Source organism: Stomoxys calcitrans, chromosome 3 (assembly GCF_963082655.1).
Source record: "Stomoxys calcitrans chromosome 3, idStoCalc2.1, whole genome shotgun sequence".
NCBI lineage: Eukaryota > Metazoa > Arthropoda > Insecta > Diptera > Muscidae > Stomoxys > Stomoxys calcitrans.
Window position 1 is genome coordinate 181701227 of NC_081554.1, and position 19359 is coordinate 181720585.

At 42.2% G+C, this 19359-nt stretch overlaps 1 protein-coding gene across 1 annotated transcript; it reads left to right on the forward strand.

Moving 5' to 3' along the window:
• The first annotated feature begins 5394 nt into the window (after window positions 1-5394).
• On the forward strand, window positions 5395-16536 carry LOC106092819 (uncharacterized). Its single transcript, XM_013259744.2, has 3 exons — window positions 5395-5533; window positions 15557-16126; window positions 16188-16536. The coding sequence occupies exons 1-3, from the start codon at window positions 5433-5435 to the stop codon at window positions 16519-16521; spliced, it is 1005 nt and encodes a 334-aa protein (XP_013115198.2). The 5' UTR covers window positions 5395-5432; the 3' UTR covers window positions 16522-16536.
• The last annotated feature ends 2823 nt before the right edge of the window (window positions 16537-19359 follow it).

Genomic DNA, 19359 nt, shown 5'->3' on the forward strand with positions numbered 1-19359 from the left:
CCGATCCTCCGATTTCGGGTCTTAAGCCAATAAAAGCCACATTTATTATACGATTTTCCTGAAGTTTGGGACAGTGAGTTGTCTTAGTCCCTTCGACATCTGTCTTCAATTTGGCCCAGATCGGTTCAGATTTGGATATAGCTGCCATATAGACCAATATCTAGGTTTTAGGTTTTGAGGCCATAAAAGACGCATTTATTGTCTGATGTCGCTGAAATTTGAGACAGTGAGTTTAGTTAGGCTCTTCGACGTCCTTCTTCAATTTTGCCCAGATCGGTCTAGATTTGAATATAGCTGCCATATAGACCGATCTCTCGATTTAAGGTTTTGGGCCTATAAAAGAGGCATTTATTGTCCGATTTCGCTCAAATTTGGGACAGTGCTTTAAGTAGGCTCTTCGACATTTTTATACAACTTGGCCCATATCGGTCCAGATTTAGATATAGCTGCCATGTAAACCGATATCTCGATTTAAAGTCTTGGCCCCATAAAATTCGCATTTATAATCCGATATCACTGAAATTTGACAAAGTGTTATGTTAGGCTTTTCGACATCCGTGTCGTATATGGTTCAGATCGGTTTATTTTTAGATATATCTACTGTACTTATTAGTATTTGGTCCAAATCGGAACATGTTTTAATATAACTGATATGGGACATAAGTTATGAATTTTTCACCGAATTTTGATGAAAGGCGGTTTACATATATACCCGAGGTGGTGGGTATCCAAAGTTCGGCCCGGCCGAACTTAACGCCTTTTTACTTGTTTATAATAAACTAGCTAACCCGGGCCCGCTCCGCTGTGCCTTCTTTAACTCTTTAATGCCTTTTTAGGGTGGGTACACTTCGCCTTGAATGTAGACGCCGAATTCGTGCCACTATAGCCCATGTCCGCTGAATCCTTGCGTTCGAATTCTGGCGAGAACATCGAAAACAAGTAAGAGCGTGCTAAGTTCGGCCGGGCCGAATCTTATATACCCTCCACTATGGATCGCATACATCGAGTTCTTTGCGCAGTATCTCTTTTTAGGCAAACAAAGAATAATGAATATGGACGGTGGAGGAGTAGAATCTATTAGCAAGTTATAGTCCAATTAGGGGCTCAAAAAGCAAAATCGGGAGATCAGTTTACATGGGAGCTGTATCAAGCTATTAATCGATTCAGACCATATTAGACACGTATGAGAAAAGCCATTGCACAAAATCTGTGCCAAATCGGATGAGAATTGCGCTCTCTAGAGGTTCAAGAACTCAAGATCCCAGATCGGTTTATATGGCAGCTATATCAGGTTATGTACTGATTTGCGCCAAACCTACAGTTATTATTGGAAGTCATAACAAAACACCTCATTCAAAATTTCAGCCAATTGGGATGAGAATTGCGCGCTCTATTGGCTCAAGAAGTCAAGATCCAAGATCGGTTTATATGACAGCTATACCAGATTATCAACCGATTTGAATTATACTTAACACTGTTATTGGAAGTACCAAAACACTACGTGCAAAATTTCAGTCAAATCGGATAAGAATTGCGCCCTCTAGAGGCTCAAGAGGTCAATACCCAAGATCGGATTATATGGCAACTATATCAAAACATTGGCCCATTTACAATCCCAACCGACCTACACTAATAAAAAGTACTTGTGCAAAATTTCAAGCGGCCAGCATTACTCCGAAATTAGTATACCCCCATCCTATGGTGGAGGGTATGAAAATTTAATGCGGTGGTTATACCCTCATGCATGGGCTTGTAATTTCTCCCCAAAGAGTTGTCGCACTGCGTCACGCCATACGGTCTTCGCTATAAAAAAATGTCCTTTATCATTGAGTTTAAATTTGAAACGGAAAGCACTCATTGAAGGTTGCCCCTGCTCGGTTCATGGGCAAAATTTTACTCCACACCCAAAAGCCTTCCTTTTGAGTCCTTTATTACAACTTTGGTAAATATTTTGGGAGAGCGATGGCCTTCCAGACACTTGGCCCTTAAAGTAAATATAAACTTCGTGATCCACTTGTAAATATATTTTATACGAGCCCCATATTGTCATGATTGGTAAATAAGTTCTGTTATAGGGCGGTGCTGACCCCAGGGTCTTTGTCCCAAAAATGAGTATCAATTTCGTACTCTACTCCCAAACAGCTTTAATGTGTTTTAGAGCGAAACACATGGCTCTTCAATTGGATATCATATTCGTTTTTTTTTTTGTCTCAAGCACTTTCCTTTTGAGCCCTACATTGTCCTGATTGGTCTATATATCCATTTGCCTGGTTTTGGGTGGCCCCCGACCCCAACAATGACGTTTAGTTTTAGGTGATTCCGAGATCTGTTTTTTTTTTGAAATGGTCGATATTAAATTTGTACTTCACTCCCAAATCCTTTTAATTTGAGCCCCATATTGCCATGGTCCGTAAATGTGAACCCTTTGGAGGGTGGTTTGGGGATAGGGCGACTACTGGCACTTTGCCCTGCGAATAGATATCAAATTCGTTTTTTACACCTAAGTACCGTGGATTTGAGCTTCATACTGCCGTAGTCGGAAATGAAGTTTAGTATAGGCAGTGCTTAGCTCCAAAATAGGATATCAGATTCGTTTTTACTCTCAAATACATTCCATTTGATTCCCATGTTGTCATAATGGGTCAATGAACCTATTTTACGTATTTTTTGGAGAAAAAGCGCCACCTAGACCTAAACTTAAATTTTTATGTCATGTTCGCAATCTACTACCGAATACCTTTCATTTGAGCCCCAAATTGATTTAATTTGTCTGCTTGGAGGAGTTTTTGGATTAAGGTGACTTCCTGGATACTTGGACTCAATTTTTAATACCATATTCACATTCTACTCTTCAATACCTTTTATTTGATACCCATATTGTCCTTATTGGTCTACTTTTGATTTTGGGTGGTGTTTTTGGGGGTAACTGGGGAGGGTCGAAGAGTACCGGTAAATATATTCTACTGGGGGCTTTTGGGGGATGGGAAGGCCCTTCAGGCACCAAGGAAGACATTTTTATATCAGATGTGTACTCTTCTTTTAAATACCTTTCACTTGATACCCATATTGCCCAAAGCGGTACAAGTGTTTTGTTTAGTGGTTTTACGGTGTGTGGGACTCCCTCTGCCATATAAACCAATCTGGCATCTTGATTTCTGAAGCCTCTAGAGGGCGCAATTCTCATCCAAATTTGCCTGTTGTTTAGCATGAAGTGTTGGGTTGTGTCTTCCAACAATTGCGCCAAATATGGTTCGAATCGGTTCATAACCTAATATATCAGCCATATAAACCGATTTTGGATCTTGACTTCTTGAGCCACTAGAGGGCGCTAATCTCATCCGATTTGGTTGAAATTTTGCATGAAGTGTTGTGTTATAACTTCCAAAAACTGTGCTTAGTATGGTTCAAATCGGTCCATAACCAGATATATTTGCCATATAAACCGATCTTGGATCTTGACTTCTTGAGCCTCTAGAGGGCGCAATACTCATCCAAATTTGGCTGAAATTTTGCATGAAGTGTTGGGTTGTGTCTTCCAATAATTGCGCCAAATATGGTTCGAATCGGTTCATAACCTAATATATCTGCAATATACACCGATCTTGGATCTTGACATCTTGAGCCACTAGAGGGCGCTAATCTCATCCGATTTGGCTGGAATTTTGCATGTGTTATGACTTTCAAAAACTATGATAAGATTGGATCAAATCGGTACATAACCCGATATAGCAGTCATATAAACCAAATTGGTATCTTGACTTCTTAAGCCTCTAGAGGGCGCAATTCTCATCCAAATTTGGCTGAAATTTTGCATGAAGTGTTGGGTTGTGTCTTCCAATAATTGCGCCAAATATGGTTCAAATCGGTTCATAACCTAATATATCTGCAATATACACCGATCTTGGATCTTGACTTCTTGAGCCACTAGAGGGCGCTAATCTCATCCGTTTTGGCTGAAATTTTGCATGAAGTGTTGTGTTCTGTCTTCCAACAATTGCGCCAAATATGGTTCGAATCGGTTCACAACCTAATATATTTGCCATATAAACCGATCTTGGGTGTTGACTACTTGAGACACTAGAGGGCGCTAATCTCATACGTTTTGGCTGAAATTTTGCATGAAGTGTTGTGTTATGACTTCTAAAAACTGTGCTTAGTATGGTTCAAATCGGTTCATAACCAGATATAGCTGCCATATAAAACGATCTTGGATCTTGACTTCTTGAGCCACTAGAGGGCGCTAATCTCATCCGATTTGGCTGAAATTTTGCATGTGTTATGACTTTCAAAAACTATGATAAGATTGGTTCAAATCGATACCTAACCCGATACAGCAGCCATATAAACCAAATTGGTATCTTGACTTCTTAAGCCTCTAGAGGGCGCAATTCTCATCCAAATTTGGCTGAAATTTTGCATGAAGTGTTGGGTTGTGTCTTCCAATAAGTGCGCCAAATATGGTTCGAATCGCAATATACACCGATCTTGGATCTTGACTTCTTGAGCCCCTAGAGGGCGCTAATCTCATCCGTTTTGGCTGAAATTTTGCATGAAATGTTGTGTTGTGACTTTCAAAAACTTTGCTAAGATTGGTTCAAATATGTACATACCCCATATAGCTGCCATATAAACCAATTTAGTATCTTGACTTCTAAAGCCTCTAGAGGGCGCAATTCTTACCTGATTTGGCTAAATTTTTGTAGAACGGCTTCTTAATCGATCGATAGCCTGATACAGCTCCCATATAAACAGATCCCCCGATTATGCTTCTTGAGCCCCTACAAGGCGTAATTCTTATCAGAATGGACTACAATTTTTGTCCGATTCGATTGAAATTTGGCAGGTAAAGTTCGCTCATGCCCTACAACACCCACACACGGCGGACGGCAGAACTTAACACATTTTTAATTGTTATACATTGGATTTCTGGTTGGCAACCAATACAAATTCATTTGAACGAATGTCATGTGGTTGAACTACTTATTGTTATTGTAATGGTCAAGGGCATATGCAACTGATTATGATAACAAATATCAAAGGCCATTAATACCACAAAAGAAAACAAATTCTAATTAATTTCACATATGCGGTCCGGCAGCAATGACACTATTAGCAGTCTACTCTGAATGTTGATTTGTTTGTCGTCATCCTGGGCATAGAGGGGAGAATTTTAATATAAAATACCAGAACTTATACTAAGCTTATCAAAACACATCTTGTTTGTCCCCTTTAACTATGTAGGTCTCGATTAAGCGTTAAAATCTTATAGCTTCCATATGGAGAAAAAAGTGTGCTATAATTTTGAGCATTATTGTACCAAGTGTTATCAACAATTGCATTTTTCTATAAATTTTAAAAACTTTAGAAGCTTAACTCACAGTTCGCATTCTAAATTGTGTTAAACAAAACGACAACAAAACCTTTTACCCAAAATGGAGGAATTGGTCACAGAGTTTAAGGGAATTTTGGCTGAGCCCTTGCAAAATGGACATTATTTCGACATCGTAGTTGAACCGACGAAACATTTTAAAAAGTAAGCATAAAAAATAATTCGATATACAATTAGCATATGAGTGGAAGTGATTGATGGCCAATCTCTAATTTTTATACCCTTTGCCCCTTTAGGATATGGCGTATACTAATTTCGTCATTCTGTTTGTATGTTATAAGAATAGCCGTTAATGATAGTCTTTGCCAGAACTGCCGAGCTGACTAGAAACGAGATTTTGTAGCCAAAGTCGAAATAAGAATCCGGTTCGGAATTTTGCAAGGTAGCTACGAGCTCAGACTGCACTGAGCTTTCGACAAATGGCCTGAAGGATGGCTAGACGGAAGGACAGCAGAGGGACTGACAGTGAGACAGAAAGTTAGCCAGACAAAGAGGTTGAAAAGTTTGGAGTTTTCGACAAATAGACCGGACAGATGGAAAGACAGCAGACAGACAGATTAATAAAGAGTGAACCAGGCATACAGATGGACGGACAGTAAGACAGACGGACACAGAAAGAGAAGGACGCACAGACAGACTAATAGTCAGACAGAGGGAGAGAAGAACATACTGACTGTCTGAAGGACAGAAAGACTGATTGGCAGACCGACAGACAGATGAATAGAAATCATTTGATCAAAAATGCTACTTCCTCCAGCATTACCTGGTATCTTCCAAAAGAAAGCAGTTAGCACTTATTTAGACCATACTAAAGGATTTCCCTTAAGACAGAACAACAGCGAATAATTTTGTCAAGATACCATTTGGCCCAGGCCCACCACGGTGTTTTTACAACGTCTGTGAGTCTTCCGTCTATTGTAATCAGCCTTTAAAAATTGAGGGTGGATAAAGGTTAAACAGCGCCGCAGATATCACTCCGCCCTGGGGGTACTCCCTGTTTCACCATATATTGCTTCGACTTCTTATCCCTAAATTCCACAAAAGACTGGCGATCACACATATAATAAGCGATCCAGCGTTTCAGGCCTGGCTAGAGTGACGTATTGGCGATGTCCTCACATAGTTTGGTGAACATGTCGAAAGGCCTTCGATACATCCAGTACCACGAGGACGAGGACCGTACTATCACATGGCCTGGGTTGATTGAAGCCACGGCGGTGATGGCATGCAAAGCAGTTGTTGTGCTATGCAGTTTTCCAAGTCCATGCTGATGCTCGACCAATGGAAATTCCCCTACGAGGCTTGGGAGGAGTAGCGCCTCAAGCGTCTTGGTTACTGGTGAAAGAAGGGAGATTGGATTGTACAACTCCCCCAAAATGGAGTCCTTTCCCGACTTCAGCAGCGGGATCACCTACTCGAGTCCTTTCCCGGCTTCAGCAGCGGGATCACTCTGCCTATCTTCCAGACATCGCGAACTATAAGAGTATTCAAAGACAGGTTAAGGACAGTAGTAAGGAACTCAATTACAGGTAGATCCAGATTCTTCAGCATCAGTGTAGAGATACCGTATAATTTGGTGCCACGGATGACAATTATAACTTCGCCCATGACAAATTGTTATGGCTGTCCAACGGCTAGGAGACCACGGATACGGCGAATGGCTCTCCTCCTAGCCCTGTCACTCTAGGGATGCACAATAAATTGAAGGCTTCAGTATCGAGATCACTTAGCCCATCTTCCAGATATCGGAAACTATAAGAGAGCTCAAAGACAGGTTGAGGACTGTTGCAAGGTACTCAAATTCAGGTCGATCCAGATTCTTCAGCATCAGTCTAGAGATACCGTCCGGGCCCAACGCTTCGGATGATGGCTATCCATCGGCTAGGAGACCACGGATACGATAAATTCCTCTGCTCCTAGCCCTGTCACTCTTGGGATGCACAATAAATTGACGGTTAAACAACCTGGCGCATCTCTTCGGATCACGGTCACGGTTACGTCTCCATAAGTAACTGAGGCCCTGTTATCCCGTGTACCGGCGTTCGAGAGTGACTTAACAGTATACCACAGCTTGCCTAAACCGGTATCTAAGTAGCATTGCTCCAAGTTTTCCAGCCTCAAATTCCGCCTATGTTCGCCGACTACCTTGTTTATTTCCAGACTCAGCTCGCTGATTCTAGTGTAGGGTCCGTACAACGACGGGAAATTTGGTCGCACTTGGCCTATCCGATCGGCTGATGCGTAAGGTTAGGTAAGAGTGGCAGTCCTTTATAGAATCGCTTAGACAATTTTAGGTCCATTTTGACACCACAGTAGCAACAGACCAAGGCTTCTGGCGGAAATCGAACCCACGACCCCTGAACTGGTAATCCAAGCACGCTACCAACTCGGCTACAGGGGCGCGGGGGCCGCTGCGTTTCTAATTGCTAAACGTCCGGCGCTCAGAGGTTATGAAGTCGGATGGTCGATCGATGGTGAGAATTATAGGAAGTTTGTCTGATTGCAAAGAAATGACGGCTTGCCAAGATATGTCACTCAGGAGATCAGGGGATACAATGGAAATGGCTGGCGAGCAGCTTTACCTCCTCTTAATCCCAGTGGGACATCTTCATTCACTGTGAAAAACGTGAAGCCTTCAATCTTCTCTGCCAAAGCTATGCCCATTTATGGGCGTTACATAGGGGAGAATGCCATTAAATATGATGCGCATTAAAGTCTCCTATAACGGACTTGTAGGCCTAACCATTAATTGGGTCACAACTATAAACCGGTGGTATGTACACATTGTATTGCTCTAGCTTGGCAGTACCGGACCTGACTGCTATCCCCATGCAGTCCATGTAGGGGTCACTGGCGCGAGGCGCAGGAGAAATGGGCCTATACTGCTCGGAATGGTGTATCGCGAAGGCCAATCCCCCCACCTCCATTACTTAAGCGATTCTTACATAGCTCATTGTATCCGTGACAACTGTGTAATCTGCATGTGTTAGTCAGCTTTGTCCCCGCGATCGCTGCAACCAATATGTTCTCCCGACTCATAAAATCCACTATCTCATCGTTCTTGCCTCGGAGACCGTTACAATTCAATTGCAAAAATGATACACATACCGTCACAGACCTGGGGCAGGGATGTTGCTGCGTGTATTGCTGCACGAGTGAGGTCGGGGGGGGGGGGAAACATAGTCGGACGTCGAGGAGGCAAAAGACGACAAAGACGACGCTTGTGACCCACTGCTATGTTCGCACAGTACCTTGCGGCAGGACCAGGACCAGGCCCAAAGGACAACGAATGATAGATAGTCGCAAAGAGTGGGCTGTGAGCATACCAAAACTATGTGGCCTAATCTAGACTTGAAGAGGTCGACTGCTTTGGTGTCATTGGCTCGAACTGTGTCCGTCATGACAGGTCACTGTCTAATCGGGAAAATATGCTGACAGACTGAAGGTTGGCAGCAACGACTTTTGCAAAAGCTTTGAGGACATCGAGAAAGAAGAACCTTCTGTGTGTGTCGCGCACTAGCAGTTATTTGGAATTCCACTTTAGGTTCTCATTTCTTTGAGAACCTGTCTGATTCAGCGAATGTGAACATTAGAAAGTTATTGGGCTTTTTAAAGCGGTCTGGATGGTGCAACGGTAGGAACTAGAAGGCATCTTCATTCTTCTGTTCCTGTGGTATCACAATGGACGAAAACGTCTAAGTGAGTCTGATGGCAGACTGCCACTTAAACTTAACCTAACCTTGCAACATATTCAGTGTGAATGATATAAGGCCAGTGCAAGATCGGAAATGTATCCACTCCAAGCACAGGTTACACCTCACCGACACCGACCGATGATGGAGGCGTTTCTGGCAAAACGAACAGATCCAGGTTCCGGGATTTCTTTCAATCCCAGCACGGACGATGACTGATAGGCGCGAAAGCCGGGCAATCCCATTGGAACTACTGCAGCGTCTCATCATCTTCCCCATATTCTATCACTTGCCTCGCCAATTCGGCATTAGTGGGCTCGTAGTCCTTTGTGTCTCGTTTTGATACCGAAAACTATACTGATCCCCTTCCCCTCAGTATTAACCTTGTCTTGTCAATATCCTCATCTCTCCGTAGGATTTTCATCGTCCTACCGATCGTTTCACTGTTCCAAATTGTGTTCTTCGTCGGGCAATCCCATTGGAACTGCTGCAGCGTCTCATCATCTTCCCCACATTCTGTCACTTGCCTCACCAATTCTGCATTAGTGGGCTCGTAGTCCTTTATGACTCGTTATGATACCGAAAACTATGCTGATCCCCTTCCCCTCAGTATTATCCTTGTCTTGTCAATATCCTCATCTCTCCGTAGGATTTACATCATCCTACCGTTCGTTTCACTGTTCCAAATTGTGTTCGTCGCCTACTCTCTTTACTCGGCTTCGTCATCCCGAAAGGCTTTCTGATTTACCAAATTGTTTGATGGCAATCATTTGGCCTTCACGGCCAAATTGTCTGCTCTTTCATAGCCACTTAATCAGCTTTGAGCCGGTACTCAAACAATGCGCATCATGCCATCCTCAAAGAAGGCGTTAATCTCCTTCTTACACTCCACCTTACCGTTCGGGTTGTTATTGCCCAATATGACCAATTTTCTCTCCGTAGGGATACCCAGGCCCACTATGGCCTCTAGCTTTGATTCATTCGTGTAGCATGAACTTGCAGATGGCAATACCAGAGTTCCCTTCAATCCAAGCGTATGCCTCGCATTCGACCTCAAGTCTCGTCTCAGGTACCAGATCCAGAAATTATTCCATTCCTTTCAGGTTTCCTATCAATTCAAAGTTGCCCATGAACATTCCACTAAGGAACTGGAGCAAACTTCTCACATATCACTGCTGTGCACTGTCCGATTCAAATTCTAAGCTCAATGACAAGGTGCCTCCTTTTTATAGACGAGTACGAACGGCGTGCCGCAATGCGACACCTCTTTCTCTCACAAATGTCGCCAGCATTAGGAGGGGATAACTACCGCTGACATTTTTTTTCTGATATGCACGCCAGTATTCGAAACCAGGCTTTCAGCGTCATAGGCGGACATGCTAACCTCTCCGCTACGGTGGCCTCCGACACAGGTTTCGTATCACCGTTTCGATTATACCGCGATGGTGGTGTGATCTGCTCTCATCCTTTGTCCACTCTCTCATCGCCTTATGTCTCATAGCCGCACACTTAATCTCTATGTCTATGGGTCGGATATATAGATTAGTCTCCAGTGATCTAGTCGGCGTGGTCCTCAGCGCTCCGTTTATAACAAGACAACATATTCTCCGAACCTGTTGTATTAGCTTTACGGTCCGTCTACACTATGTAGACCAACATCTCTGAGCCTTATCGGTACGCTCCCGAATGCGACACTTCCAGTTTAGATTCCTGTCCAAAATCACTCCTAAATATTTGACCTACTGGATTAGCAAAATCGTTCTTTTGTGGAACAGGGCTGCGTAATGTTGGCCCAACTTTGTTTTCCTCGTGAACAGGCAGATTTCAATCTTCTGTGAGTTAGCATTCAGGCTCCTAGGTCTAGCCCAGTCATATACCCTCTGCAAGACCCTTTCCCCTTTCTGCATAGCTGATTCGTATCGCTACCCCTTAGAAGTACTAAAGCATAGTCTGCATAGCAGTCGATTTCTAATCCTTTCTCAGTCGGTATCCGTAATGGGTTATTTAGGAGTGGCGATAAAATTTCCCCTGTAACGTGCCCTGTGCAATTTTCGCCCTTATCCTTATGTCATGGGACGGTTGGGCACTGGGGTTCAACAGCCGGTGTATGACATGAGGCACACCCCAATATACGGTTGGGCACTGATTGATGGCTAGGAGGAACACCCTATTCCGCTCGAAGATGCGGAAGTTCACCCAATTGCGCAGAGAGATACTCGGGCACGATAAACAAAAGAAGTCGGAGGTCACCGCAGCGCAGAGGTTAGCATGTCCGCCTATGACGCCTAGAAAGCCTGGGTTCGAACGCTTGTAAGAACATCAGACAACATTTTCAGCGGTGGTGAACCTCTCCTAATGCTGGCGTCATTTAGAGGTACTTTACCATTAGGTATGGCAACTATATAAAAACTTCTTCCCAAAAGGGTGTCTCACTGCGGCACTGCGTTCGAACTCGACTATAAAAACAAGGATCATTCAGGTTAAAAATTTGAACAAGACAGCACTCATTGATTTGTGCGAAATTTGCCCCTGTTCCTTAATGGAATGTTCGAGTAATAAGTCACACCCTGTTGCGTATTAGGGTGTGACCCCTACTGTTCGGGATCACAGTGGAACGGCACGGGGAGGCAAGAGAGGACACTCCGTTGATAAAAGTGGGTTTTCGGGTGAGGTGGCAAGGAGACACATCCTATTATACGGCAGTTTGATGGCTAGGGGGCACACCTTTATGCACGGCACGGTACGGGTTCCCTAGGTGGCGGCACGAGGAGGCGAGAGATGTCACTCCCACGATAAAATGGAAAGTTTTGGGCGTGGTGGCTAGAGAGCACACCCTAATGTACGACATTGTTTACTCGCAACCAAAAAAAAAGCCAAAAATCGCAACACACACCAACCACTATAGGATGCGTTTCGTAATTTGGTTAGAATAACCCATAGGATTTATTAGGTGTGAAGGCTTCAAGGGACGTACGTTGGTATGTTGTACTTATACTGAAGTTATTTCGCCTCTATGATATAAATACCACATTTACCACGCTCGACATCCCAGCATGCCTTGGGAAAAGTACAGCTAATAGACAGGGTTGTCGAGCGTGGTTAATGGGGTATGTATGTCATAGAGGCGTTTTCGCAATAAATTCCGTATAAGTACAACATGCCAACGTATGGGCCATTAAGCCTTCACCCCTAATATGGCCGATGAACTATTCTAACCCATTTACGAAACGCGTCCACTAGTGTTTGGTGTACATTGGCATCTCTGGGTTTTTATACCTTCCACCATATGATGGGGGTATACTAATTTCGTCATTCTGTTTGTATCATCTTGTCATGACATTTTAAGTCGATCTAGTCTGTCTAAAGCACGCTAACTATCGAAGGAATAAGGCTAGGCACTTGAAATTTTACACGAATACTTTTCATTAGTGTAGGTCGGTTGGGATTGTAAACGGGGCAAATCAGTCCATGTTTTCCTATAGCTGCCATATAAACCGACTTCTATGGGTGTTGACTTCTTGAACCTCTAGAGGGTGCAATTCTCGTCCGATTTGACTGAAAGTATACTTGCGGTATTTTGGTGTCACTTCCAACAACTATGGTATAGGGTCTTGGCCCTTAATATGGCCGATGAGTCATTCTTACCAAATTACGAAACGCGTCCCATAGTGGTTGTTGTGTGTTGCGATCTCTGGGTTTTTATACCTTCCACCATAGGATGGGGGTATACTCATTTCGTCATTCTGTTTGAAATACCTCGAAATATGCATCTAAGACCCCATAAAGTTTATGGGGTATATATCTTGATCGTCATGACATTCCAAGTCGATCTAGCAATGTCCGTACGTCTGTCTTCTTGAGCCTCTAGAGGGGGCAATTCTCATCCGATTTGACTGAAACTTTGCACGCGCTATCACTTACAATAACTGTGCTAAGTATTGTCTAAATTGGTTTAAAACCTGATATAGCTGTCATATAAACCAATCTGGGATCTTGACTTCTTGAGCCTCTCATCCGATTTGGCTGAAATTTTGCATGAGGTGTTTTATTATGTCTTCCAATAAAATCGCAAATTGGATATAGCCTACATAAAGAGCGATTCGTTCATGTTTTGGAGAAACGAGTAGCACTAGGCCTTCCGAAATTCGCACCTAATATGGTCCAGATCGTATCGTATTCAAATATCTTATATATAAAAATCAATTTGTGTTTGTTTGTTTATATGTGTGTTCCTTATAGACTCAAAAACGGCCGAACCGATTTTCTTGAAATTTTCACAGATGGTGCATAATGATCCCGTGGCGGACCCTCCCCCTTATCCTAATTTTCAGAAACGCCAGATCTCGGTGATGGGTGGTGCGATTTAAGCGAAATTTTCAGTGTTCTCATATAGTACCCTAAAAATAAAAATTTGGTGTCCAAATTTCGGATGGGGTACCTAGGGGGGCCGCCCCACCCTAAAGCCTACCAAACACACATTTAGACCAATCACGACAATATGGGAGTCAAATGAAAGGTATTTAGGATAGGAAAACGTATCTGATATCCAATTGTCAGACCAAGTGTTAGGGAGACCACCCCAGCCCCCAAAACACACCTTAATCGGAGATATTTACCGACCATGGCAATATGGGACTCAAATGAAAGGTATTTGCGAGTAGAATACGAATCTAATATCCAAATGTGGCAGCACGTTTCTGGGGGTCCACCCCTTGCCCAAAACACCCCCCCAAACAGTACTTATTTACTGACCAAAAGGTATTTAAGTGTAGAATTCGAATCTGATATCCAAATATGGGACCAAGTGTTTGTGGGGCCGCCTCTCACCAAAAACATCCCCCAAAGGGCACAAATTTACGACCATAGCAATATGGGGCTCAAATGAAAGGTCTTTGGGAGTAAAGCACGAATTTGATATCAATATTCGGGAAAAGTGTCTATGGGGCACTACCTCACCCAAATAGTAAGTATTTTCTGACTATTGCAATATGAGGCTCAAATTAGAGGATTTTTAAAGTGGAATACGAATCCGATATATATTTTCAAGACCAACTCACTAAGTGGCCGCCCATCCCCCAAACCACCCGCCAAGCCGGCCATGTTTGCCGACTATGGAAATATGGGGATCAAATTAAAGGTATTTGGGAGTAGACCACGTATCTGTTATCAACATAAGGAACCAACTGTCTAGGGGACGTCCCACCACCATAACAACCCCCAAATAGGACGTATTTGCTCACCAAGACAATTTGGGTCTTAAAGAGAGTGGAACTAAATCTTTATAGTTTTTAGGGCCAATAACCCGAACCGGACATATTTGCAGACTTTTGCAATAAGGAGTTTAAATGAGATTAGAAAACGAATTTGATATCCAATGTTTAGGCCAATGGCAATATGGGGTTCAAATAAATGATATATATTTAGTTATATGAGAACAGAGTACGTTGCAGATAAATTTTCCGGGCTTGGTGTTTGGGGGACCACCCCAATCCCCAAAACACCCCTAAATCGGGCGTATTTACAGCAATTTTTTAGTGACCATCACAATATGGCGCTCAAATAAAGGTATTTGGGAGTAGAATACGAGTTTGATATCCAAATGTAGGACCATGTATTGAGGGCATCACCCCTAGAAAACGAATTTGATATCCCATTTTTGGGGTCATGTGTTTGGGGAACGCCTCATCGTGTAAACTCCCCTAAACCAATGGCAATATGGGGTTTAAATTAATGGTATTTAAAAGAAGAGCACGATGCTGATATTTTTCATGGCCAAATGTCTGGGGGACCACCTCACCCCCGAAAACAACCCTAAATCGGATATCAAGAGAATATCGGGCTGAAATAAAGTATTTTAAGAATGGTGTACACTTTACTTCCAAACTTAAATTCATAGACCAATAAAGATCATATGGGATTCAGATAAAGGCACTTATATGGTTAAACTGTTAGCCAAGTTAGCATGGTATTTCTCTAAAAGATCTTTAATTGTCGAAAATAAATATTTCAAGGTAAAAGAAGGCGCAGCGGAGCGGGCCCGGGTCAGCTAGTACCTCCCATATAGATCGATCTGCCGATTAGAGGCTGAAACCTAATAAAGTTGTTATAATGGGTTGCCCAAAAAGTAATTGCGGATTTTTTAAAGTAAATGCATTTTTAATAAAACTTAGAATGAACTTTAATCGAATATACATTTTTTACACTTTTTTTCTAAAGCAAGCTAAAAGTAACAGCTGATAACTGAAAGAAGAAAGAATGCAATTACAGAGTCACAAGCTGTGAAAAAATTTGTCAACGCCGACTATATGAAAAATCCGCAATTACTTTTTGGGCAACCGAATAATTGCCCGAGTTTGCTACATGCTCATGCCATGGACATAATCATAATAATAAATATAATAATATAATAATATTTCGATAATTAAGTTGTACCTATACAAATTTGCTAATACATAATTCTTTTGTCATCCTTTAGGTTTTGTATACACTTTAGCAAAGATAAAACAGCTAATGCGGATTCGAATACCCTTTGCTTTAGTACAGTGGCTTCTGTTCCAAGGAAATTTATACCTTCCCATCCGTATTCTTATTATAATTCGGATAGTGAACCTCGTGATGCCTATAGAATTATAATTTCAGTCCATGATACAGATTTCCACGTTAGTCTTAGCGAAAAGCTAAAAGTACATATTGGCCATACAAATCTCATTCAACATGTTAGAATCATTCAAATCGAAGGTGATATCAAGCTTATCAATAGAGTGGATCATAGAAAAATCTATCCCATGGTATGGCCACCGTCTGCCTCTATTCCCCACTCCCCCAATGAAATGTTTAGCAGCAATGATATACCCATACCATTCAAACCGGGCCATTTAATGGTTCTTGGCGGCCGTTGTTTTGGCAATCCCCAGGGGAATTTCTATATAAATTTAAAACATGCCCACAATGGAGCCATTATGATGCATTTCTGTGTTGATTTTCGGAGCAAACTTGTATATCGCAGTGATTGGAATCCCTCCGATAATGGCCAAAACACATTGACGTAAACGTATACTAAATTTTGGCGACTTGTAATTTCTTATAAATTTCTTTTTTTTTTCTAGACATGCCGCAAAAGATAGTGCTGGGGGTTTCCCCTTTGATTTTATCAGGCCTTTCAAAATGGCCATTGCATGCAAACACTCGGAATTTGCTATTGCTGTAGATGGCCATTATTTCTGCTCCTACGCCTATAGGGATCCGCGAGATTTGCCACGGCCCTACACTAATGCCTTGTCGAACATTGTGGGCCCAAAGATATTTGGTCGTGACGAGTTGGGCATAAAAATCACCGGAATTGATCATATTATTTTAAGGGATGCGGAATGCATGGGCTTCGAAACTTATACCAAAGAAGAGTGCCCTTTAACAAACACTTTAAGAAAGACAATAAATTGAAGCTAATTTTATTATTTAAAAGCTTAACAAATAAAAAGGCGTTAAGTTCGGCCGGGCCGAACTTTGGATACCCACCACCTCCGGTATATATGTAAACCAACTTTGGTCAAAATCCGGTGAAAAATGCACACCATATGCCATAGAGCAGCTATATCGAATTATGTTCCGATTTGGACCATTATGTTCCGAGTGATCAGTCTATATGACAGCTATATCCAAATCTGAACCGATCGGGACCAAATTGAAGAAATATATTGAAGGGCCTAATACATCTAACTCTCCCAAATTTCATCAAAATCGGATAATAAATGAGGCTTTTATGGGCCTTAGACCCTAAATCGGAGGATCGATCTATATGGCAGCTATAACCAAAACTGGACCGATCTGGGCCAAATTGACGAAGGATGTCGAAGGGCCCTACACAACCCACTGTCCCAAATTTCAGCAACATCGGATTATAAATGTGGCTGTTATGGCCCTAAGACCCTAAATCGGCGGATCGGTCTATATGGCAGCTGTAACCAAAACTGGACCGATCAGGGCCAAATTATCGAACGACGTCGAAGGGCCCTACACAACTCACTGCCCCAAATTTCAGCAAAATCGGATAAATGTGGTTTTTATGGGCCTAAAGGATCGGTCTATTTGGCAGCTATATCCAAATCTGGACCGATCTGAGCCAAATTGAAGAAGGATGTCGAAGGGCCCCTTCACAACTCACTGTCCCAAATTTCATCAAAATCGGATAATAAATGAGGCTTTTATAGGCCTTAGACCCTAAATCGGAGGATCGATCTATATGGCAGATGTAACCAAAACTGGACCGATCTGAGCCAAATTGAAGAAGAATGTCGAAGGGCCTCTTCACATCTCACTGTCCCAAATTTCATCAAAATCGGATAATAAATGAGTCTTTTATGGGCCTTAGACCCTAAATCGGAGGATCGATCTATATGGCAGCTATAACCAAAACTGGACCGATCTGGGCCAAATTGACGAAGGATGTCGAAGGGCCCTACACAATTCACTGTCCCAAATTTTATCAAAATCGGATAAATGTGGTTTTTATGGGCCTAAGACCCTAAATCGGAGGATCGATCTATATGGCAGCTATAACCAAAACTGGACCGATCAGGGCCAAACTATCGAAAGACGTCGAAGGGCCCTACACAACTCACTGCCCCAAATTTCAGCAAAATTGGATAAATGTGATTTTTATGGGCCTAAGACCCTTAATTGGAGGATCGGTCTATATGGCAGCTATATCCAAATCTGGACCGATCTGAGCCAAATTGAAGAAGGATGTCGAAGGGCCTAACAAAACTGACTGTCCCAAATTTCAGCAAAATTGGATAATAAATGTGGCTTTCATGGGCCGAAGACCCTAAATCGGAGAATCGGTCTATATGGCAACTATTTCAAAATCTGGACCGATCTGAGCCAAATTGACGGACGATGTTGAAGGGCCCAACACAATTCACTGTCTCGAATTTCAGCAAAATCGGATAATAAATGTGGCTTTTATGGGCCTAAGACCCTAACTCGGCAGATCGGTCTATATGGGGGCTATATCAAGATATAGTCCGATATAGCCCATCTTCGAACTTAACCTGCTTACGGACAAAAAAAGCATCTGTGCAAAGTTTCAGCTCCGTTTTTTCTATTTGTAAAGACTATAGCGTGATTTCAACAGACAGACGGACGGACATATCTAGATCGTCTTAGATTTTTACGCTAATCAACGCTGTGTTGCAAACGGAATGACAAAATGAATATACCCCCATCCTTCGGTGGTGGGTATAAAAATGAATAAAGGAATAGAGACATAAAAGCTCGAGAATATTTTCTTTTTATCCTCCTCCGAAAAAGGATTCCGTTTGCAATACAGCGAAATATTAATTTCCGACCCTATAAACGATCTAGTCATGTCCGTTGCACAGTGGGATGGAAAAAAATTGTGGAAATAAGTCTGCCATTTTTGAACGAAGAAAGATATATGCATGAAATTACATATGGTTATAAAGGGTCCTTTTTTAGCTATTATGTTTTTGGCAACATTGGTTTTAACAGCTCACGCACGTTTCGTGTTTTGATTCACTGTCAACTTTTTACACTTTTACACTTTTTTACACGTTTTTTTCTAAAGCAAGCTAAAAGTAACAGCTGATAACTGACAGAAGAAAGAATGCAATTACAGAGTCACAAGCTGTGAAAAAATTTGTCAACGCCGACTATATGAAAAATCCGCAATTACTTTTTGGGCAACCCAATATATAAATAGCTTAGGAGGGGGGTATGCAAAGTTCGGCCCGCCCAAACTAAATGCCTTTTTATTTTTTTATACCCACCACCGAAGGATGGGGGTATATTCATTTTGTCATTCCGTTTGCAAAACATCGAAATATCTATTTCCGACCCTATAAAGTATATATATTATTGATCAGCATAAAAATCTAAGACGATCTAGGCATGTCCGTCCGTCTGCCCGTCGGTCTGTTGAAATCACGCTACAGTCTTTAAAAATAAAAATATTGAGCTGAAATTTTGCACAGATTCTTTTTTTGTTCATAAGCAGGTTAAGTTCGAAGATGAGCTATATCGGACTATATCTTGATATAGCCCCCATATAGACCGATCTGCCGATTTAGGGTCTTCGGCCCATAAAAGTCACATTTATTATCTGTTTTTGCTGAAATTTGGGACAGTGAGTTGTGCAAGGTCCTTCGACATCCTCCGTCAATTTGGACCAGATCGGTCCAGATTTCGATATAGCTGTCCAGATTTCGATCCTCCGATTTAGGGTCTTAGGCCCATAAAAGTCACATTTATTATCCGATG